The sequence below is a fragment of the Octopus sinensis genome, linkage group LG11, assembly GCF_006345805.1.
Source record: "Octopus sinensis linkage group LG11, ASM634580v1, whole genome shotgun sequence".
In the NCBI taxonomy this organism is placed as follows: Eukaryota; Metazoa; Mollusca; class Cephalopoda; order Octopoda; family Octopodidae; genus Octopus; species Octopus sinensis.
Window position 1 is genome coordinate 40,216,414 of NC_043007.1, and position 25,579 is coordinate 40,241,992.

General features: G+C 36.3%; 1 protein-coding gene across 6 annotated transcripts in view; it reads right to left on the minus strand.

Moving 5' to 3' along the window:
• The window catches only part of LOC115217202 (thyroid receptor-interacting protein 11), a 220,694-nt gene that overhangs the window by 25,337 nt on the left and 169,778 nt on the right, over window positions 1–25,579 (minus strand). For all 6 annotated transcript variants that reach the window (XM_036507380.1, XM_029786837.2, XM_036507381.1 and 3 more), the window contains one exon: window positions 24,804–24,903. In XM_036507380.1, coding sequence (XP_036363273.1) covers window positions 24,804–24,903 — 100 coding nt within the window. The remainder of the gene's footprint in view (window positions 1–24,803; window positions 24,904–25,579) is intronic.

Genomic DNA, 25,579 nt, shown 5'->3' on the forward strand with positions numbered 1-25,579 from the left:
AGACATTATCGAGTTTAACAATTAATAATTAAGCAGTCAGCTTTGAACCTGATAACAAGACAAAATTTAAAACAATATCAATAATAATTAATTTCAAATTTTGGCACAAAGCCAGCAATTTCAGGGGAGGGGTAAGTTGATTACATCAACTCCAGTGCTTGATTAGTACTTATTTTAGTCTGTTTTAGACCCTGAAAGGATGAAAGGCAAAGTCAACTTGGCGGAATCTGAACTCAGAATAAAAAGATGGACAAAATACCGCTAAGCATTAAGTGAATTTGAGGGGAGGGATAGTTGTTCATATCAAGTCCTATACTTGACAGAAACTTTATCCCTCCAGTGGGATGAAAGGCAAAGTTCACCTTGGCACAATTTGAACTCAAAACTTAAAAAGCAGGAACAAATACCGCAAAGCATTTTTTATTGCTACTCTAGAGATTCTGCCACCTCATCACTCTAATAATAATAATAATAATAATGATAGGTATAATAAAAAAGGGATGTCAGAAACATCAAGATAACATTCTAGAACAGTGATTCCCAAGGTGGGGCGTACGCCCCACTGGTGGGGCCTGAGAAAATTCAGGTGGGGCGCGGGGCATAGACGTGGGCTGTGAAAATATTTGTACATGACAAGCGGTCATCGCGGGCACAACCTTAGATTCCGTCTTATTTGGTCGAATGTAGTTTTAGTGCAGTTGATAATTTGCTCGAAGCCAAGAGAAACTGGCTTGAGATTACAAAACGTGGCGATTTACGACTGAAATTAACAAAGTTGTCTCCTCAAATTAAAAACTTGTGCTGTATACATCAGGCACAGGGTTCTCACTAAATTAGTCGAGCTGACCGTCAAATAATTGAACTGAAAAAACGTGTTTCTTTATTCTTTATAAATTGACATTTTTTAAAAACATGAGAAATCGTAATAATTTTATCGATTTATTGGGTGTTATGCACTTTCAGTGCCTGTTGTTTCAATTCTCAAACTATTTTTTTGTATTTTGAATACAATTTTTTAATTTTTGATTTTTTTTCAATTGTAAGTAGGCCCACATGTACTTGTAAATGTGAGTGGACATGGGAAAAGGTGGGGGCGTAAAAACTTTTGCTATGAAAAAGTGGGGTGCCGGGAAAAAAGGTTGGGAAACACTGTTCTAGAAGAACCATGTCCCAGAGAAATCCAAAAGATTGTGCTGACAAGTACTGCTCACATACTTAGAAAAGCTCTATCAATTTAAATGTCTGTGTTGTATTACATGAAGATATTTTGCTACTACCCCTAGTTCACTGGGTGTGTCTCGGCAAGTGATTGAAACAAACATACAGATTAAAGGTTAATAATAATAATTAGTTGGATCTGTGAAAAATTCACGGAAAAAATAAAAAATGTAAGCAACTGTAAACATAATATAATAATAATAATAATAATTCTGAAGCAGAATCTGCATGACACAGTATGACAAAACTGGGCCTTTGAATGAGAAACACAAACAATCAATCCATATGATAAGCTTCAGTACAGTTTCCATCAAACCAGTTTTACACTAAAGGCTCAGGTGAACCCAAGATTATAGCAAAAGACAGTTGCCCCAAATGCTATACAGCAGGATTGAACACGGACCTTGTAATAGTGAAGCATGCTTCTTAAACATTTGGCCAAGCTGCATCTAAACATACTACTGAATATATGCATGAATATGTGCATACAAATGTATAATTTAAAGTGAAACGTAGGCTGTAGCTTTTAATAATGTGATGCTATTTTAGCTCCCAGTGAAATGTAAACCATGTTTCTTTTTCCTTTTATGTGGGCAGAAAAACTGACTAATTAATGTTTGCATGCATGTATGTATATTCATGTGTGTAAATATCAGTGTAAATATAGCTGTGTGTGTGTGTGTGTGTATTTGTGGGCATATATATGTTTATTTATTAAGTCATTAATTTTCAGGTTCATAAATCTGGTTCAATCATTTTGATCTTGTCTGTAAGTGGGTTTAAAAAGAAAAAAAAAACAAAAAAAAACAGTTTAATAATGAAAGAAGGAAGAAAATGAGCCGGGGACAATGTGGGGGCGTAAGATTAACAAGATCACAGGAGCAGTGCTAAACTTAGCTGCAGGAGAGTGACTTAATTTAAAATTGACTTGGAAGCAAACTATAGAAATAAAAATATCACACAAAAAAAGAAAAATAATAAATAAAAGAAAAATGAATAAATAAATAAATAAATAAAGAATTTGAAAATTTGAACAGAATACTGTAAAATGATCAAAGAAGCAAAATGTAATCTAAAATCTATTAAAGACTGAAGAGAAAAAAATTAGCAGTTAGGGACTTATATAGTAAGTGTGAGAATTATATTAAAACAAAGAAGTTATTTTTAAATTCCTGTTTGAGTCGAGAGAGGAACTATGAAGATTTCGTGTTTCAAGGTAAGAAGAGAAAAAAAGCATTAAATAAGAGACAAGAAACAAAATAATTATCTGAAGAACCAAGTAAGATAATCTGAGGAGATAATAAGTATCAAATACAGAGAACTTGGGCATAACCTGTACTGGAAGAACTAAGATGTGACTGGCAGAGCTATTTTGGCAGCACTGATTTGATGCTGACTTATTTGACAGTTAATTCAATGTTTCACTCACTCACTCATACACACACATGCACGTATACACTCTCCCCCTATTCTTCTCTCTTTCTGTATGAGAGCATATTTTTTTTCATGTGTATGAGGAGATGGAAAGTGTTTATGTCAAGCATGTTTACACTTTTACTCTTTTACTTGTTTCAGTCATTTGACTGCGGCCATGCTGGAGCACCGCCTTTAGTCGAGCAAATCGACCCCGGGACTTATTCTTTGTAAGCCCAGTACTTATTCTATCGGTCTCTTTTGCCGAACCGCTATGTGACGGGGATGTAAACACACCAGCATCGGTTGTCAAGCAATGCTAGGGGGACAAACACACACACACAAACACACATACATATATATGTATACATATGTACAACAGGCTTCTTTTAGTTTCTGTCTACCAAATCCACTCACAAGGCTTTGGTCGGCCCGGGGCTATAGCAGAAGACACTTGCCCAAGATGCCACGCAGTGGGACTGTACCCGGAACCATGTGGTTGGTTAGCAAGCTACTTACCACACAGCCACACCGATGAATAATTTTTAGTGTCGCTCTCTCTCTTTCACACTCTCTGTATGAGTTAGTGTGTGCGCTTGCCTCCAGTGCTAAGAAATACTGATACCAAAACAGGTGTGATATCCAGTGAGCTATGCCAAACAGCTGTGCCCAATTGTCACATTTCACAGGAAGCATAGATGATGTTGTGAAGGGAGATAAATCACAACAGACTTCCGAAACAAAAATATTTAAGTGAAAGACATTAATGTAAGGGATCCATACATAAAAACAAGACTAAGCAGCTCTATATATATCAAAGCAAGTTAAGATATATCGACATGCAGATCTGAGCAGATCTATCTATCTATAGAAGCAGGAAGATAAGCAAAGAAATCAAAGCAGGCAAACTTAAGCAAGTAAATGCATACAAATATATGCTAGCAAAGCAAATCCAAAAATATACACACACATATATGCATAACCAATACAGCTCTGGTAATACAAACAGTGTAAATAGAACTCAAGAAACAAGTATATATATTTTTTTCATTTTTAATTGGCAGAAATTACAAAGTGACACAAAGGCTGAGTTTTGAGCACAAAACTCTCAGACCTGAAGTCATTTTGTAACTTTGCTGATTAAATATACATACATACATATATATATATATATATATATATATGTATACACCCACACCCACACACACACACACATATATATATATACATAATATATATGTGTGTACATGTATGTGTGTATATGTGTGTGTGTGTACATGTATGTATATATATACATATATATATATACATATATGCATATATATACATATATATATGTATATATACATATATATATACATATATGCATATATATACATATATATATATGCATATATACATATATATATACATATACATATATGCATATACATACATATATATATATACATATATATATGCATATATACATATATATATGCATATATACATATATATATATATACATATACAAATATGCATATATATACATATATATACATATATATATATATATATATATATATATATATATATATATGCATATATATAAATGCATATATATATATATATATATATAATGCATATATATATATGATGTCAGCTAACAAATACTTCCCCTAAGTTTGGTTAGCAATTGCAACTGCGTTGCATGACTATCCTGTCAAAGAGACATCGAGGCAACCTCATATTTGTTTATTAGACAACTGCTTAAGACTCTGAAATTTTTGACCAATGCCAGTATAATAGTATAATACAGAATGCTGTATGTGACTTTTACCTGAGAATGTACCTTAAGAATATAAAAATATAAAACAAAGCTATGTAGGCCTATAGGCCAACTCACAACCAATCAGTCAGAACCAATTGTAGTCATAAGTTGACAAAGACCAGTATATACGTATATAGGCATTATATATGAAGGTCTACATAGACTCACTTTCAAATGAACAGGTGTTTACTATAAGCCCATTATTATTACACACAAGCACATAGATACACAGTTAGACACTTTGCTTCCAGGTCAACCTTAGACTATATGTCTTTGTAGAAACATCATTCAGTATAGTCGTGGTGGAAAGCTGGCATCAACAACATTGCCAGGAGTTCACAATCCTCTATCACTGGATGATGAAGTACAGAAGAACAAGACCTCAGGATACTGAGCCTTTTAGGTGAGATGACAAAGGACCAAGATACCTGGTGCCTAGATGTACTCAAGAAGACCCGCACCCTGCAGCAGAAGAGTTAAGGCTGATCCTTCTGAAGGTGTAATACATTCATGGTGATGCCATTTAAAAGTGCACATGTAGTGCCGCATAAAAGTGCCCATGCAGAAACACATAAAAGCACTTGTGCTGAATCACATAAAAGCATCTGTGTGGGGCCATGTAAAAGCACCCATACCACATGAAAGTACTCGTGTAGTACCATGTAAAAGTGCTCATATGGTGCCACGTAAAAGCACCCAGAACACCCTGTAAAGTGGTTGGCATTAGAAAGGGTATCCAGCTGTAGAAACCATGCTAAATCAAACTGGAGTGTGGTGCAGCTCCCCTAGCATGCCAGCTCTGGTTACTCCATCCAAGGAAAACCTTCAGAAATTTCTGGCTCAGTAGTGCTATCAGAGAAGGAAGAAGAGAACTCATTGCTGGTTTGTGATAAGTTTTATGCACACAGCAGTGCTAATAGCCAAGTGTCTACAATATCACACAGAGCAACGAAACCATTCTTGATGTGCTCACACTGAGCATTGCTGACTTGTAAAGTTAGAGCAACGTCAAATGGCTGCTGTCACATGTAGTATGCTAACAAATATATGCTGAATTTATTGTCAGGATAGCTCCACTGCCTTTGTTTGGTGAAGGGCCAGTAGTTCTGTGTCATCTTGTGGCCACAATAAAAGAGATTGTATGGTGAGCAATATTAAAAGGACTGAAAATAAACACTTTTCTGTTAGGTCAAGGGCTTCATCCACATTTTCAAATTTCACTCAGAAAGGAGTGCAAGGGTAAAAAGGGAGGCGTTACTCTCCAGTAAATTTCCTAGGAAGTGTCCAACCCATGCCAACATGGAACATAGATGATAATGACGATGATGATGATGATGATGATGAGATGATGCTGATGATGTTGATGATGATGTAAGGGAGAATGGCAAAAATAGACTGTGTGAAAGGGCCAACTCTCAGCAATCAATTGAAGGCCAGAGAATACAGCTGGCTGCAGCTACCCTTCTTTCTGGGCTTTCTATCATACAGTGAATATCATCACTTCTCTTTCTTTATCCACTCAGTATCTGTGTACCTCTGCTCAACTTTTTATAATCTGTCAATGTAACTGCCCTCATCCCATCACCCTTTTGGGCAGTAAAAAAAATAATAATTATCCTCATCATTCATAATAAATTTCTTCTTTCATTTTGTTTACTTCTTCTTTCTTTGATGTGAAATATGTTAGTCACATTGTCAGAACTAAGGAATACCAAGTCACAAAAACCATTTGATAGGGCAGTGTAACAGTGATGTGATGTCACCACAAAGCCACAGTTAGGTCATAAACAGACCAAAAGCAGGTGTGTGTTGTTTGGGTCTAAGCAGGCCCTGATTTACAACGGGTTGATAATGACATGGCAAATCAAGAAAAAAACCCTGCTTACTGACACTGCCATAAAACTTCATTAAAAAATCAGGTGGAAGGAGAAAGGGGCAAAGCCCTCTCTTTTCTGTTTTGCTTTTTTAGAGGGTCTGCTTGAAAGAAAGAAAGAAAGAAGGAAGGAAGGAAGGAAAGAAAGAATGAAAGAGAGATAAAGGGTTATGAATGTGAGTGCAATTTCCTTTTAAACATTTATATTTTTTGGTAGAGGGATGATCACGGTACTTTCCAAAACTGTTACCAATACTTCTAATGTTGCAGTCTGATATGCCGATACACACTGCAAGCATTACAAAATGTACTAAACCAACAAAAGAATCAGTACCTGATGTAATACTCAGAGCTTGTAGATCGGCAAAAAAAAATATCAACGTCAAACCAAGTTGGAGTGGTCAGGGTGGGTGGGTCAGTGGGACCGAGGGAAGAGGAGGAAGAACGGGCAGAGCAAATCATATCAAACATTGAAATATCTTCCACAGGTGTTCTTGTTCTTTTGGTGGTGCTTGTTGTAATCATCATATTGTTGTTTAGCATCAGTTCAACCTTCATCAAAGATATTTTGGCCATGACCATCCCATCTTTCGAAATAGCTTACTTCTAAATTAATCTAATGTCCCTCTTCTTTTCTTTTTATCATTTTTAATTATCACAAAGAGTCTGGTACACAAACCTTTTGATTCCAACCCACCCACTCTAAAACATTCAAATTTCTATTAAAATCTCCAGTTTTAATCTCAAAATCCAAACATTGGCTTAATAGAAAATTTAATTATTTTACTAAATTCCTCCAAATTCTTAGATTATTTTCAAAAATAGCAGAAACATATAAGCTTTATGTTTCTTAAAAAATATGCCAACCACAATTTGGCTGCTATTTCTAACAAATTGAGTGACCATGTAGAAGTAGCCTCATTATCTCATTATGTCACTCATTACCTTATTATGGCACACTTCTCTGTAGGATGGTTTAGAGGTTAAAGTTGTTACACAATTAGTCTTTTTTTAATTAATTATGTCTCTCCATTCAAATTAACAAATTAAATAGAATAAGAAACGAATATGATCTTGTACCTTGTCAAAAAGTATAAATATATATAAAATAAAATCAGTTTAAAAAATGCCTGGAACAAAATTGGTAGAAAACAGTACAAAAATTATCCTTAGACTAATTTACATCCACTTAAATGTTCTGAGTTCAAATCCTATTGATGTTGACACTGTCTTTCATCAACCCAGGGGCAGTGATGAAATAAGAACTGGTGATACATACACACACATATGTATATATGTATGTATGTGCTAACAATTATTTTTATGTTCAGTTATAATAAATACAATTTTACATTACTTTAAGGGGTTACTCTATACTTTTGTAGAGTATACATTATACTCAAACAAGAATGTTGTTGATAGTGACTTCGAAGTTTTGGGTAGTTAAGCCATCGTTGGCAGTCTGACAATGGCTTAATTGGCTGAAAGTTCAAAGTCACTTTCAACAACAGTCTTGTTTAATGTGTGTGTGTGTGTGTGTGTGTGTGTGTGCCTGTATGTATATTAACCAAAGAATACAGTGTTGTATATCTGTTGCAGCCAGTCTTACCAAATCAGTTTCGCATACAAATATTGGAGAACTGAAAGGTTATCTAATACCATGTGCTTTTCAGAGATGGCAGGTATGGAAAAACTATGGCCATATTACCCACCCAGGAAGAGGAGAAAAAATTCCAGTCAAATACCGCATAAATTTTTTCTTAAAAAAACTTGGCTTGTGAGTGAAGTGTGAGAGAGAAGCTATGAGAAAGCCAACAAAAGGGAACCATCATGTTCCTGGGCAGGAGAGTTAATTTGTCACAATGGAGAGGAAGAAGTTAGGAGGCAGAAAGGAAGAGAGAGAGAGAGAGAGCACATGGGAGGAGGAGGAAAGATGGAGAAAAAGAGAGAAATGAGGCAGTAGAGGGTGGGTGGGAGATGAGTAAGATAGAGGGAAGAAGGAGGATGAGGATGATGAGGAGAAGAAGAAGAAGAAGAAGAAGAAGAAGAAGAAGAAATAGTAATAGCTACTGTCACCAGACTAGATAGGGCAGTCAGTGTGCGTGTGGAGAATACAGGCCCAACCAGCCACACTACACCCCATACAACTACCCCTACAATTAGGAATATGACATGTGGTTTCCAGGCCCGCAGAATCATAGGTCTATGTGCAGAGTCATAGGTATATGGACTACCCCTAGCCCTTTGACCAACTAACACACCTGACCCGGCAGGTACACTACAACAAAGACAATAGAAACAATAACCAAGTATCCCACACTCCAACACGCACATACATGCACACACACACTCCACCCAAGAAGCTACTGCTACAGCAGATAAATCAAATTAAATCTACCCTGAATCAATGTTTGTCTCACACAATATTTCGAATGTTGTACATTGAGTAGGAGGTGATGGTTATACAAAGACATATTCTCATATGTTGTAGAATAGCTATTTCACACCATTGGATTTTGCAGGTACCCTCTGGGAAAAGCATAAACATCACAACCCTTCCATTACCCTATTCTTCCTTGTTAAGTTGGGTTTTAGGATCAGGGTGTTTGTCACTAGCTCTAAGAACAATCACAATCTGCTCAATTTGCTCATCACCATCATCATCTTATTGTCCATTTTGCCGTGCTTGCATGTATCAGGTGGAATGCCCTCTCTGTTGCCAACTTTCAGCTGTTTCTGAGCGGGTAACATTTCCCCATGGCTAGACGTCTTTACAAAGAAGACTTGAAACAAATGATACTGTTGTATGATGGTGAAGCTTACTTATAACCATCAAATGATGTCAAGACAAGGAGACCCCCCCCACACACAATGACAGGCTTCTTTCAGTTTCTATTTATCCAAGTCACTCACAAGGATTTGGATGGCTAGAGGCCATAGTAGAAGATACTTGTCCAAGGTCCACTTAGTGGAACTGAACCTGAAAGCATGTGGTTGGGAAGCAATCTATTAACCATACAGCCACACTTTAGACTACTCTATTATTTTACTATTTTGATAATCTAGATCAGAGATTTCCAAACTCTGTCGTGTCACTTGAGTCACTTGAGTCTGTCATAGATAATCTTTAGCTGTGTCACTGATAATCTCTAAGTATGTTGCTGATAATCTCAAGTTGTGTTGTATAATCAAGTCAGACCTAATCAATTTTCAAGAATATTTAACTGTGAGGAGCTGACAACTTTGCATGCAATTAAACATGTGACTGGTGACATCATCATCACTATTTATTGTCTGTTTTCCATGCTGTCATGGGTTGGAAGATTTAAGTTCACAGGAATGTAACCAAACCAACACTGTCATAGATAATCAGAGTTATAATTTTCTGGCAGAGTCTCATCTCTGAGCGAGATGAGGTCTCCTATCATTTAGGATGAGAGTAACTCCAATTAGGTTTAACTCAAATCCTGCTGACCTGTTAAACCTGTGCCAGTATGGGAAATGAATTTACAGTGATGCTCTAAATCCCAAGCACACCCTCACCAGTTACCCATCTTCTCTTCTTGTCAAAAGCATTAACTTCAGTAAAGGATGACAAAACATGTTCAGATAAATTCTCATGCAAAACAAACTTCATGCAGAAATAAATACATATACATGCAATGCAATGCAATGGTGTCTGTCTACAAAATGTTATGTTCGTGTTACTGTGAAGGTGTATGGCTCAGTGGTTAGAGCATCGAGTTTATGATTGGGAGGTTATGAGATCCAATCCGGGACCGGGGCGGCATATTGTGTTCTTGAGCAAGACACTTTATTTCACGTTGATCCAGTTCACTCAGCTGTAGAAATGAGTTGCAACATCACAGGTGCCAAGCTGTATCGGCCTTTGCCTTTCCCTTGGATAACACTGGTGGTGTGGAGAGGGGAGGCCGGTATGCATGGGCGACTGCTGGTCTTCCATAAACAACCTTGCCTGGACTTGTGCCTGCGAGGGTAACTTTCTCGGTGCAATCCCATAGTCAGTCACGACCGAAGGGGGTCTCAACTGGTGAAGAATTATTCAAAACAATGGGCTAAAGAAAATAACCATCCCATCAGAACACAAGCGAGTCAAATTTCTTATACATTCTAAATCTATTTGTATATGCTACTCCACTGGTTACTATGGAGAATATGAATACATTCCTGCTACATGAGGGTCTATATCTCTAAAAATAGCCCCCGACTCTCCTTGAGATCACAACTTGCAATCTTAAAAAAAAGAAAAGAGAAAGAAAAATAGAAAAAAGATGTGATGGGTACAGATGTAACAGTTTTGATCTAAGGCTACATTACTGTTATTTTGTTCTTTATAAGATGAATAAGACTCTACATCCAATAAACCATGAAGACAACCCTGTGCTTATGTAGTGCAACTCAACACTGGCTTCTTTGGGCTTGCGGCAATCACAATACCAGTGAGGAAGAGGTAGTATGGTTAATAAATTTATTAATATCTTGGAACATAGTAATAATTTACTGTTGTTTATTTAACTGACCCCAGAGAAGATAAAAAAAAAAATAAATGTCAACACCAGTGGTAATTGAACTCAGAATATAGGAAGGAGAAATGAAATGCTAGGAGGTGTAAAAATTAAAATTCTTACACTGAAACCCTTTCATTTCTGCCAACTGCTTATCTTGGCTATACACACACACATACATTTTATACATACATAAAAATAGTTTGGCCACAATACTCATTGTTTTATATAATGTTTTATATTATATTATAAAACATTAGTGAACATGTTTGTCTTTGTGGATGAAACAAAAAACAAAAGTAACAAGAAAAACCAAAACAAAATTAATTAATAAATAAAAGGAAATAACATAACATAAACAAATTCAATTCAAAAGCAAACAAAAGAAAAATAAACAAATCAAACAATGTTTAAAGTTGAAAACAAAAAATAACCACTGTAATACATCATGCATTGGATCATATAATGCTGTGCATAAAAATGAAGCTGCTACTGTAGACACTGAGGGACCAGGGGAGAAAAGAAACGGGTGCCCCACTCTGCAAAAGGGGCTAAGCCCTGATAGGTAAGGCAAATTGAATGAAGGGATGAAGAGATAATGTTTCATCTGGTATAGACTGCTTGTTACCTTCAGATGACATTCTCAGATGTTTAGGTGTAGGTTACCCTCTTGTATTACTTGTAAAAGCAAAGCGAATCGAGGGACATGTAAAAATTATGTGTACTGCTCCACAACTGAATTTGAACCAGGTGTCTCTCAGCTGGTATCAGTCTTGTACTCTGTTTGTTTCTCTGTTTTTTTTTTTGCCTCCAGTTTTGAGTGATCAGACAAATAAGTAAACTGAGGATATGCAAGTACAAAGGATCGTTATCATCGTCACCATCGTCAAAAAGGTTTTATCATTTCTATTGCTCTTCCTGTTTAACCTCAAGCCAGCTCTGATCAAGCAAACACATGATCAATGGCATTCTTAACCATGACCAGCCCATCTTTTGTTTAGGGTGGTGGTGGTGCCACGTTGACAGCAGTGGTGGTGAAGGTATAAGCTGTTAGCTAAGACATTAATGTGAAGGAAATTTGACAGGGAGATTTTCAATCATTATTTCCAGCAGGTCAAGCACTGACTTAGAGCTTTGTATGCCAGTTGTCTTATACTACCATGTAGCTATGGGTTGGGTAGGATTACCAAACTGCAGACAGACTCTTCCCAGCCTTTCATTACATGCCATTGTCCTGAGACCAGGACTCACCACCTTTCCATATCCATCTCAATGCAATAATTATTTTCAATGGTCTTATCTATATGTTATAGCATATGTTGTTGATGATGATGATGTTTAGCCCCAGGTCAACCCTAATCAAGTTGATGTACATTCAAATATAGTCCAACCATAACCGTCTCACCTCTTTTTCCCAGATGCAATGTATCTGTCTTAGTCACTATTGATGTTCTTGTTTAGCCTCCAAGATCAATCAATATAGAAGTGTGAGCATGCAGGAAACGAGGGTCGTACAGAATTACACAGTGAACAATTTGGTGATTGGATGAGGCAAAAATATGGTGAAGATACATTATATTTAATCCTTTGGCATTTCAACTAGTTATATCCAGCTCAGATATTTTATTTGTTTTGCTTTTAAATTGGCCAGATTCAACCTCTCACAGCTACCCTACAATGTCATTCTAAAAATAACCAATCACATCATCAAGAGCTCAGAGCTATGAGATAACAAATGGTTAATTCAAAACAACATGAGTAAATAAGCATTACATATGACAGAATGATTTGAATGCTAAATGGTTAGGGAAAGAGACAGCCAATTTGACTATGGAACAGGCTAGCCAAAACCCATGCAGTGCTCTAAACAAGCAAACCTAAGGAGAATGGCATTCCAACCATGACCATCCCAACTTTTCAGATGCAATACGCCTAGCAGTTCATTATCCATTATGAAGGATGTAATTTGTCTGTTTACTAAAGTAAGTTAACTAATCACACAAGAAAATTGGCGTTAAATTCTGACCAAGTAGACTAATGATCAAAAGTAAAAGACCATCACCTGACCTTTTATTCTGGCATGGTGTAGCTTGAACTACACTATCCAGTGTATCCCTCCATTTGAAAGAAGAGTGTGATTTGAGGAAGATTTAACCACTATTTCTGCTGATCAAGCTGTCCTTACCCCTTATTGGCAAAGTTACCCTGACATTAGGGTAGTAAAGTTGGGTATCGAAACTGACCATTGCAACAAACAAAATGGTAACACAAGTGTTGGTGGTGATGGTTACTCCCATGTCAGCTCCTGAGAAGAACTTCAATAGAATGCATTCCATATGTGACCATCCAGTCTCTTTTTGTACATCTAAGATTACACTATCCAGGGTATCCTATCCTTTGCTAAGACAGCAGTGTACTAGTGCAGGGAATTTGGTTGCTGTTTCTAGCAGCTCAAGCGACTACATAAAATTTCTCTTATCAGCTCAAGAGGTGATGGAGGAGGTTATGAATGGAGAAGATCACAGAGATTTGAAACTAAGCTAAGTATGATGGTTGTAATAATGGTGTCTAGTAGTAGTAGTGATAGTGCTGGCAGTAGTTGTGGTGGTGAGGGTGGTGCTGAAGTTGGTGAACTCATGTAGTGTGGTGTGTTTCATGTCTTTTAGTGAAGCATTCTTGTCATCTTGGTTAATATCTTGTAGTAGTAGTAGTAACAGTGGTGGTAGTAGTAGTAGCAGCAGCAGTATAGGTCCATATTATTTATTGAGGCATTCATGAAACCTGGTCTAACATCTTTGGGCAGTAGTAGTAATAGTAGTAGTAGTAGTAATCAAGATGGTGGGGAAGCAGTTACAGGTTCTCACCAATTATTTTTAGGGGGTGGAGCAAAGCATTTACGTAATTACAAAAGTAGTAGTAGTGGTGGTAGTGTCAGCAGTAGCAGCAGCAGTAGCAAATATTGTGGTGGTAGTGGTGGTGGTGTGGTGGTGGTAGTGGTGGTGGTGGTGGTGGTGGTGGTGGTGGTGGTAGTGGTGGTGTGGATTCATGCTGTTAGCTGAGACATTCATGTAATCTCGGCTAGTAACTTGAGGCTATCTTATCCACTCGGAATTACTAACTGAGATTACACAAAGATCAAAAAAAGGATTATAAACACACACACGCACATTAAAAAAAAAAAAAAGACCAATACATAAACATACATGTTATTATTTACATTATATATAGACATAAATATATATGCACACACAAGCTCGGATTAACCAATAAGTAAAATAAGCACATGCTTTATGCAACAACGGGAGGGAGCACCACAGAAGTTTTTCCAGTGCCGGGCGTACCATAGTGAAAAATGAGATGGCTGAAATGGGGTCTTGTGGAATGTGTTGAAAAATTTGCATTTTTTTTTTTGTTTTTTTTTTAACTGTAGCCATAGCTACAAAGTAAAATAATTAACTTATGATGATTGTTGATGATTTTGGTGAAATGAGCAAAACTGAAAAAAAAAAAAAACAGTGAGTGTGTGTGTGTGTACGGGGGTGATGTGAGATGATGAATTGGAGGAATGGGTGGAGACAAAACTGAAATTTTGATATCTATTATTTTACATAGAATAATTAATGTATGTTAATTACCAGCCAATTAGACAATGGAAGTGTTCAAGAGAAGTAATTGTGCTATGATTAGAACAAAAGACAGCTTTAATCTGGCCAACCTCCTGCACCCCTCCATGTATGTGTGTGTGAGTGTATATATATATGTATATATATACATACATATATATGTGCATACATATATATATACACACACACACACACATACATCGTCATCATCATCGTCATGAATTAATGTTCACTTTTCCATGCCAACATGAATGAGACAGAATTTGTTAAGGCAGATTATTTTCTACAGCTGGATGCCCTTCTTGTCACCAACCTTCATTAGATTTCTCCATGACAAGACAATTTTCATAGAAGATTGGAAATAAACACCCCTTGTATGATGGTGATGCTTATTTACAACTATCACATAATGTCAAGGGTATATATACACACACACACACACGGTGGGATTCTTTCAATTTCCATTTACAAATCCACTGAAAATGGCTTTGGTGAGCCTATGGTTAAAGCAAAGGCACTTGTGTAAGGTGGTGTGGAATGGAACCATATGGGCAGGGAAGCAAGCTTTTTAACCACATAGCCATATATAATCATCATCATCATCATCATCATCATTTAATGTCCACCTTCCATGCTGGCATGTATACACACACACATATACATACAGGTAAACACACACATATATATATATATATATATACATACATACATACACATACACACAAACATATAGTGTGTGCACAGGTACAAGCAGTTAGAGAAAAGGTAGCCATAGTGAATGTTGTCAGTTAACTGTTTCTACAGTGATATCAGCAACAACAACATCAGCAGCAGATGGCAACTGTAATGTGCAGTATAATGCAGAACGACACACGTTTGGTATTTTGGGTTGCATTGCTAAGAAACAGTCACTGCTGACTGTTCTGAGTTGGTGCAGTAACAGTGCATGTTGCTGAAGCATTTTGGGTGCCAGCGATATCTGAGGTGAACAAAACTTGTAAATGTTTTGTTTGTACGCAAATGATTGTTAATGTTGCGAAAGACTGCAAGAGGTGAAGACTTTGATCAATGCTTATCCTTCGTTACAGTTAGCAATGACAGTAAAACCGTAAAGTAATCAGTATTAAAGAGGAATGCCATTGGAATGTGAGTGCCATTCAAGACAAGAAATGAATGATTGTGGCTAAAAGTCAATAATCTCTCTCTATATAAAGCTGAAGTTGTCTGTGTGTGGTAGGTTTGGTAGCTTTCAACTAACACTACCTCCTCCGAGACCCTGCGGCGCAAGTTGACCAGAATTGAGAGTATGATAGAAGAAGGCTTGGTCTTCCTTCCGTAGAAGAAAAAATTCAAATCGGACCATGTTAACACCAAAAATTATTTACATCAAAAAGGTGCTTTTTTTCTATGAAAATCCCTATTTTTTACGATATTTTGACTGCTGTGTCGCCATTTTTCGGTGTATTTCAACCAGAAAAATGTTCACTTAAAGAGAATAACAAGCTACATAATGCAAAATTTTTACTTTTCAAAAATTCCAATTCTAAAGGGTTGAAACAAACCCGAGCAACGCCGGGTGAAACTGCTAATAAACAATAAATTTAAAAAGAAAAAAGAAAAACACAAGAAATGACTACGATGAACATGACATAATCCATTGTGGGATACCCTTAACATAAATAGTGAAACTTTTTTTTTGGTGGAAGGGTGGAAGTTAAATCAAACCAGGTAAATAATATTAGGATATTAGGAATTATATGCACTGCTTTGAGCCAGTGAAGAACAGCAGTGCTTCTATATGAGGTGCAAACTGTAATTATTGTTTACCAGGTAAGATTTCATATGTATATCATTCTACTTAAGTACCTAGTTGTTAAGTGCCTTCTTTTGTGGCGCTCCCTTCATTACTCTTTACTCTTTTTACTCTTTTATTTGTTTCAGTCATTTGACTGTGGCCATGCTGGAGCACCGCCTTTAGTCGAGCAACTCGACCCCGGGACTTATTCTTTGTAAGCCTAGTACTTATTCTATTGGTCTCTTTTGCCGAACCGCTAAGTGGTGGGGACATAAACACACCAGCATCGGTTGTCAAGCAATGCTAGGGGGTCAAACACACACGCACACACACACATATATATATATATATATATATATATATATATATATAAATACCTATATACGACAGGTTTCTTTCAATTTACGTCTACCAAATCCACTCACAAGGCTTTGGTCGGCCTGAGGCTATAGTAGAAGACACTTGCCCAAGGTGCCACGCAGTGGGACTGAACCCGGAACCATGTGGTTGGTTAGCAAGCTACTTACCACACAGCCACTCCTGCGCCTATATTGCAAGCATTTAGACTGTATCTCTGGTTCCCCTTTCATCCAAAATCATCCAACAGATCTGACAAGCTTAGGACACTACTCGAGGTCATTAACCCTGTTCTTTCTCCATTGACTGATATTCATAAAATCTTACCCAAGCACACTGTTCCACATCATTCAGGATGGGTATCAATTACATTCAACCTCATCAAGATCAACTTTGTCTTTCTCTTTTCCACTGGTCACACCATTTACCACATTTCTCCTCAATACACAATTGAACCAATTCTACCCAATAGCTCTGTCCATCCCTCACTCTCCAACCATATGCATCTTTAAACCACCCTTTCTCTAATTCTAGTTTCCACATTCTCTTCAATTCATCTTCTTGGACAAGTTCTCCTTCAGAGTACATTCCAGCACTTTGTCACCACTATATTAACCTTTCTTTCAGGCACAACTCCAACCATATAAAATCTAAGGTAGCCATGACTATCACCCACAAAAATAAACCAGTTCTTCCTCCTCCCATCATACTCCAGCTTCTTAATACCTTGATTAAATCAAGCACTCTGTTTCCCATACAACCCTACAGTCTTCGGGGTTCTTTGACTTGCAGATTACAAAGCAACCTTACTAGGGGTTGTGCCATGTGAAAAAAACAAAAACAAAGAAAAACACACTCGGTACACTATGTAAAGTAGTTAGCATCAGGAAGGGCGTTTAGATATAGAAATCATGCCAAAACTGAAACAGTGGAGCAGAACGTGGTCATCTGACCTGGTGGATCCTGTCAAAATGTTCATCCCATACCTGCCTGAGCTGGTACCACGTGAAAAGCACTCAGTTCATTCTGCTGGGTGGTTGGTGTAAGGAACGGCATCCAGCTATAAAAAACCGTGCCAAAACAGAAACAGAAATCTGGTGCAGTCTTCTGCTTGGCCAGCTCTTGTCAAACAGTCTAAACCATGCCAGCACAGAAGGTCGACATTAAACAATGATGATGATGATGCCCACACGGAAAAAAAAGATGGACTTTAAAATGATGATGATGATGAAGATGCTGTGTTTATATACATACATACATATATATGTATGTATATATTTATGGTAGGATATCTGTCATGTTTATGGATGTGGGTTTACAGATGTGTCCCATAAGCAGCCATTTACATTTCCCATCCAATATATTAAATGCTATTATTTATAGTTTTATCTGTTTTGAGTTTCACTATTCCAAAAACCAATTTTTGTTTCCCATTCTCTGAAAATTTCTAAATTCTCTACATATCAACGATACACACACACACACACATACACACACATGCATATGTGAGCATATGCATATGTATGAATGTGTGGCTCACTTATGTAAACACCCAGAAACTGAACACAAAAGTAAAAAAAAAATTATAAAAAAAAAACAAAAATGCAAACATAAATGAAAATAACCAAGTAAAAGAACAAAATAAAAATTAAGACAATGAAAAAAAAAACAATGTAATAAAAGAACATGCAACAAAGAAAACTGAAAAAAAAACAAACAAAATCTGTGATTTGAGGATATTGATGAGCGTTGAGATGTTTTGGCAAGGTGATAGTTCAACCACAGCAAGTAACGGTGAGAGATTGAACCACTCATATATTACCAGCTGAGATTACACAAGCACCTGTCAATCAAAGAGTGGTTTGGTCACCACATCTAGTTATTAAATCAGGTAAATACCAATGTACACACACAACCATGTATAAGTATAAAGTATATATAATAATTATGTGTGTGTATGTAAGAATGTATATATGTGTGTGTGTGTGTGTATATATATATATATATATATATATATATACACACACGTATGTAAAAATAGATACAGTGGGAGATAAGTAGTCAGATATGAATAGATAGGTGAACTGAAAGAGAGAGAGAGACAGACAGACATTGATAGAGTGATAGATAGATTAGATAAACAAATAGACAGACAGACAGCTACTAAGATACAAAGACAGAAAGACAAATAGTCAGACAGACGAACACCCAACTTTTCACCGCATGTATTGATATGAAGTTTTAACCCTTTAGCATGTCAAATGTAGTGCTTATTTATTCATGTTATTTGGAATTAATTATGCGTTATCTCATACCTTTGAGATTCCAGTGATATGGTAGTTCAATTTTAGAATGACATTGTAGGGAAGGTGTGAGAGGCCAAATATGGCTGTTTGAATATAAAACAGGCACAATGTTTGGGCTGGATATGACTGCTTTAAATGCCAAAGAGTTAAGAGATACTGTTAACCCTCTAGCATTCAGATGACACTGTCAAATGTAATGCTTGTTTAATCACATTCTTTTGAATTAATCACGCATTATCTTGTGGCATCGAGATTTCAATGATATGTGATCATTTTAAATTTTAGAATGACATTGTAGGGTAGGTGTAAGATGCTGGATCTGGCCTCTTTGAACATAAAACAGGTAGAATGTTTGGGTCTGATATGACCAGTGTAAGTGTAAAAGGTTTAGAGGGAGTGCGTGTGTATATACACACATAAAAAACACACACACAAACACACACATGCAGGCACAAAATATGCATACTAATTATGATAATTAGAATGTGTCTAAAAATGCACACACATAGACAATATACCACGATCTAGAGCCTTTTTATACAAAGTGGTGGTAGGGTGTATATATGCGTATGTAACACTGAATAAATTTATGTATATGCATGCAAGTTATATAATATTAATGGGATTTTCTTTGATAATTTTCTTGGTGTCCATGCCAATTCTATGCATACATCTAGAACAATCTGAATTTAGCTCCAGTAGAGATAGTGATGAAACTAGAGGTGACTGAGAGGCTGCTGTTGTATTCCCACCTCCCAAAATAAAGAACACACACACACACACATATCCATATATCCCCATCCTGACTACATTTCAATGGCAAGACACAAGTAAATATACATGTCTGTATATATATGTATATGTATGTATGCATGTGAATGAATACACACACTTATATGTATATATTCACACATCTGAAAACAAATATTAGGAAGTGCTTTGGTGGTCCCCATGCCTAAGCCATCATACACACAGTTTGCCTCCACAAAAAAATAAATACATAGAATATTAATTTAGCTGATAAAAATGGATAGAAATGATGATGATGAGGTTGGTGATAGTAACGATAATGAAAATCATCATTGTCATCAACATGACGATGATGATGATGATGATGACGATTGGTGATAATGATGACGTTGATGTATATTTTTTGCGAAAGATTTGCTTTTTCTTCCTTTAAAACGATCTGAAATGAAGATAATCAATATCAATTATGATTTAGAAATAGCTGATAATTAACGTGTGTGCATGTGTGTGTATGGTTTATATATATATGTGTGTGTGTATATATATATATATATATATATATATGTATGTATAGACACACACACACATTAATTGTTTGTGTGTATACATATAGCAGTATATATAGATGCGTGTATGCACTCATGCATAATGCATAAATGCACATGCACACAAACAGATATACACATTCTCAAATAATAAACTTACGCATGCAATATGTGCATGTAAATTCATTATACATGTGTACACACACATATACACACACAGACATATATATATATATACACATATATATACATACATATATATATATATATATATATATATAGCTTTATATATATATATATACATCTATATATACATATATATATATATATATACATACATATATATATATATATATATATATATATATATATACACATACATCTATATATACATATATATATATTATACATACATATATAAATACATATATATAAATAGATATATATATATTTATATATACATACATATATATATATATAGATATATATATATTTATATATACATACATATATACATATACATATATATTATACATACATATATATATACATACATATATACATATACATATATATATTATATACATACATACATACATATATGTACATAAATATATATATACATACACACAAATATACATATATATATATATAACAAAAAATATATATATATCTATATATATAATGATATGGAAAAAAACAATGCTCCCATCGTTCTATTTCTAATTAGCAACCAATATTAATTGGTGCCATGTAATCAACTCACATTGTATTCAGAATAACTCATTACTACTATCAGTGAAACTGTTAGTGTGACGTACATGCTGTAACCAAGTAAAACCTCATCAATAAGAAGTAAATGGGTAAATAGATAAATAAACATAACGAACGCAAGTTGGACGCAAATTAATGTTAGCTATTAGGCAAGACCGAGCCACTTTAAGACACTGAAGCATTCAGCAAGTAGTTTAAACCATGCGCATGATGCATTCTAAAGTATTCTGGTAAAGTGTTGAAAATTAATTTAAATAGAAAACTATAATGAAGGAATAAATTGGCAGATAGACAAATAATTTAATATATTGTAAGAAGAAAAACAGTGTAAATTGATTTTTTAAAAATTATAATTGCTTTTGTCTTTGTGCATATATATATATGAATGTGTGTGTGTATGCATGCATACATAAATATATGCATATAAATCTTTATATATATAAAGCTGAAGTTGTCTGTGTATGGCAGGTTTGGTAGCCTTCAACTAACACTATCTCCTCCGAGACCCTGCGGCGCAAGTAAACCAAAATTGAGAGTATGATAGACGAAAGCTTGCTCTTCCTTCCGTAGAAGAAAAAATTCAAATTGGACCATGTTAACACCAAAAATTATTTACATCAAAAAGGTGCTTTTTTGCTATGAAAATCCCTATTTTTTATGATTTTTTTACTGCTGTGTCGCCATTTTTCGATGTATTTCAACCAGAAAAATGTTCACTTAAAGAGAATAACAAGCTACATAATGCAAAATTTTTACTTTTCAAAAATTCCAATTCTAAAGGGTCAAAACAAACCTGAGCAATACCGGGCGATACTGCTAGTACATTATAGAGCTGCTTCAATTGTTTAACCTGAATTTATTCTAGTTAAGCAGCACCATAGCAAATAATATATGCACTATTTCTATATACTTAAGACTAGAGACTTTGATTTCGTTTTGGAAGCGAGTTGAGGGCATGGTTTTGATAAGTTGCAAGTACAGGGATATACAGCATCTGAAACTTTCAATCACCCTCAATTTGATTTTGTTCTACCCAACTCAGAAGCACATTGTGTTTTTTTTAACACGTCTTTAAAGGGATATTTCCCAGACGAAAAACACTGTAACTTCTGGTGTCATGTTAAGTATGTGGTATTGGTTATGTTTACACTATAGAGCTGCTACAATTCCATAATCTAAAGATATATATTCTTTTACTCTTTTACTTGTTTCAGACATTTGACTGTGGTCATGCTGGAGCACTGCCTTGAGCTGAAGCACACACACACACAATATCAATATATGTGTGTGTGTGTGGATATATAATTACCATAACTAGTTATATATGGATATTAATATTGTATGGTATATTTGAAATTGCTCAATTCCTCTTCCACTTTTCACTTAGACATTGCTGTAACTCAGAGAATATTAACAATACAAAGGTGAGGACATTGGGGATAGCTACTGAAACATTGAGAATGTCCAGTAAAATAGGGCATAGCTGCAAAATCAATAATCATGCAGTTAAGGAAGGGGTCATCCCTAAGAACTAGCACAGCAGTACCATCATTACCTGCAACAAGGGTAAAAGAGATGTGCTAGAGAGAGAGAGAGAGAGAGAGAGAGACAAAGAGGCAACTACAAAAGCATCAAATTGACGGACCAAGTTATAGTAGGGACAAAGAGAGATAAAACAGAGCTAATTAGGAAAAGAATTAGCTTAGATGAGATGCATTTCAGGTTGGTACAACTACAGAAGGTGGAGGCGTGCGTCTTAGTGGTTAGGGTATTGAACTCATGATCATAAGGTTGTGGTTTCGATTCCTGGACCGGGCGATGCGCTGTGTTCTTGAGCAAAACACTACATTTCACGCTGCTCCAGTCCACTCAGCTGATGAAAATGAGTAATCCTGCGACGGACCGGCGTCCCGTCCAGGTGGGGAATTTCTATGCCACTGAAACCTGGAAACCGGCCCTTATGAGTCTGGCATGGCTCGAGAAGGAACATTTGTGGAGGTGCAATGGCCCAGTGGTTAGGGCAGCGGACTCGTGGTTGGAGGATAGCGGTTTCGATTCCGAGACCGGGCATTGTGTGTGTTTATTGAGCGAAAACACCTAAAAGCTCCACAAGGCTCCAGCAGGGGGTGGTGGCAACCCCTGTTGTACTCTTTCACCACAACTTTCTCTAACTCTCTCTTCCTATTTCTTGAGTAACGTTGCAATGGACTGGCGTCCCGTCCAGCTGGGGGAATACATACACCACAGAAACTGGGAAACCAGGCCCATGAGTCTGGATAGGCTTGAAAAGGACTACAAAGAAACAAAGAACTACAGAAGAGGTTTTTGGCAAAGCAAAAACAAGCCACTACGTCTATCACTCACTGGCCTGGGGAAAGCTTTAGACAGAGTCCCGTGTTCTGTACTCTGCTGGTCAGTAAACAAACTAGGTGAAGGCAAAAGGCTAGTGAGAGCCAAGCAATCCATGTACAAAGATAGTATTAGCAATATGAGAGTTAGTAAATTGTTTAGTGAGGAATTTAGTGTGTATGTAGTTAACCATCAAGGTTTCATTCTAGACCCCAGTCTTCTGTTTATTATATCGTCCAGGTCAAAACAAAAGAGATTAAGACTGGTTGTCTGTGAGAACTTTTGTATGCTGACGACCTTGTTCTAACAGTTGATTCTGTTGAATATTGAGATAAGAAATTGCAAACATGGAAGCAAAGCTTACAAAGGAGCGGTCTTCAAGTAAAAATAACAAAGGCAATAGTTTTAGTTAGCAGGAAAGAAAAAAGGACAGAAAGAACTCTATTGCTTCCTGGGAAGAGGCCATGTTTGATGTGCAGAGAATGAGTAGGTATAAATTCTATAAGGTGTATCCATTGTACTGTGGGGGAGACTGATAAGTCAAAGAATAGACCCAACATTTCCTCTGCAAGTTGTAAAAGGCAATTAAAAGAAGCTGGGGTAGAATTTTCACTCTAAGCTGCAGTCGGCTCGGGGCTATAGTGGAAGACACCTACCCAAAGTGCCACGCAGTGGGACTGAACCCGAAACCATGTAGCTAGGAAGCAAGCTCCCTAACCACACAGCCATGCCCGCTGAATGCAAAGGATGTGTGAGAGCTAGAAAGAAATCAGATGATCATGCTCAGTTTTATTTGATTCCAGCCTCCGTTTATCGCATGGATGATGGATTGCAAATGAGCCGAGAGGAAAGCTAGGTACAAATGGAATCTGATACATGGGACAAAGGAGAAGACAGAGCTGGTGCAGACATGTGAAGCATATAAAGAATGAGAGTTGAGTAAAGAAATGTCAGGAAATTCAAGTGGAGGAAAGCCTGTGAGAGACAGAAGTCAAGGTAAACATGGAGGGAGAGATGAAAGATCATCACAAGAAAGGGAAATCATGAAGGAAATGACAAAGAACTGTAAAGAACAGTAGAACTCAGTTCTGTAAAAGAAGTATCCAGCCCATGCAAGGTTGGAAAATGGACATAAAATGTTAAAGATATTATGTTAGTAGCATAATATTATTCCTCTCTCTCTCTCTATATATATATATATATATATATATAGATAGATAGATAGATAGATAGCCACACACACATACACTCTCAAAATTGGCCAATGTTTGTCATTAGAAAAGCCAAACATTGTCTGTTTCTAGTATTTAGCAAAAGGAACTAAACATACAATACAATACAAGACAAAGCAGACAGTTAGAAATTTTACAACAAAGGTAAGAAATATTATGGAAACTAACCCCCACCCCACAAAAAGAACCGCCAAAAAAACCAAAGAAACAACAGAAACAAATTCTGAATTACCTTCAGCCTTCAACTGTTCTATATGATTCATCTTTAAGTCTATCTGTTCACTAAGGCGCTCAGCTGCCTGCAAACCGTCTTCAGCCTCAGACAGCTTCTCCTATGAATGATATTTCACATGAAATTTTGAAAGAAAAAAGAAAGATAAATGATTTATATTTTATATTTGAACTTATTTACTAGTTTCTCTCATAGGACTATGATCACTGGCTTGAATGTGTGTGTGTGTGTGTGTGGGGGGGTCTTTTGGGTTTTTTTTTGTTTTCTTTTATAGGTCATGAAATTGTAGTAGTGGTGTCATGCAAATGGCACCCATGCCAGTAACACATAAAAGCAGCCATTATACTCTTGGAGTGGTTGGTGTTAGGAAGGGTATCCAGCCATAGAAACCATGCCAAATCAGACTGGGGTCTGCAGTTCTTCAGCTTACCAGCCCTGTACTGATTATCTTCATTTCAGATCGTTTTACCAGGGAATGGAACTTCGAAGATATACTGTCAACTTTATTGGTATTATTTAATAGATAATCTTTTAAAGTGAAGTATGCTTATCTGTGTTTTGTTTAGCCCAGAGTTGCCTCTGATGTAGTAGACCCATCACATAGTTTTATTTTTCCTTCTTGAAATACAGTACATCTGTGTCTTTCTTTCAACAAAAGGGTGTGTTTTAAGAGAGATTTGACTGCTATTTGTAGTAGCTCAAGTTACCACAGACATGCCTCTGTGTGTGTGTGTTTTGTTGTAGTGAAAAAAAATCACTTTTTCTCAGAATATTTT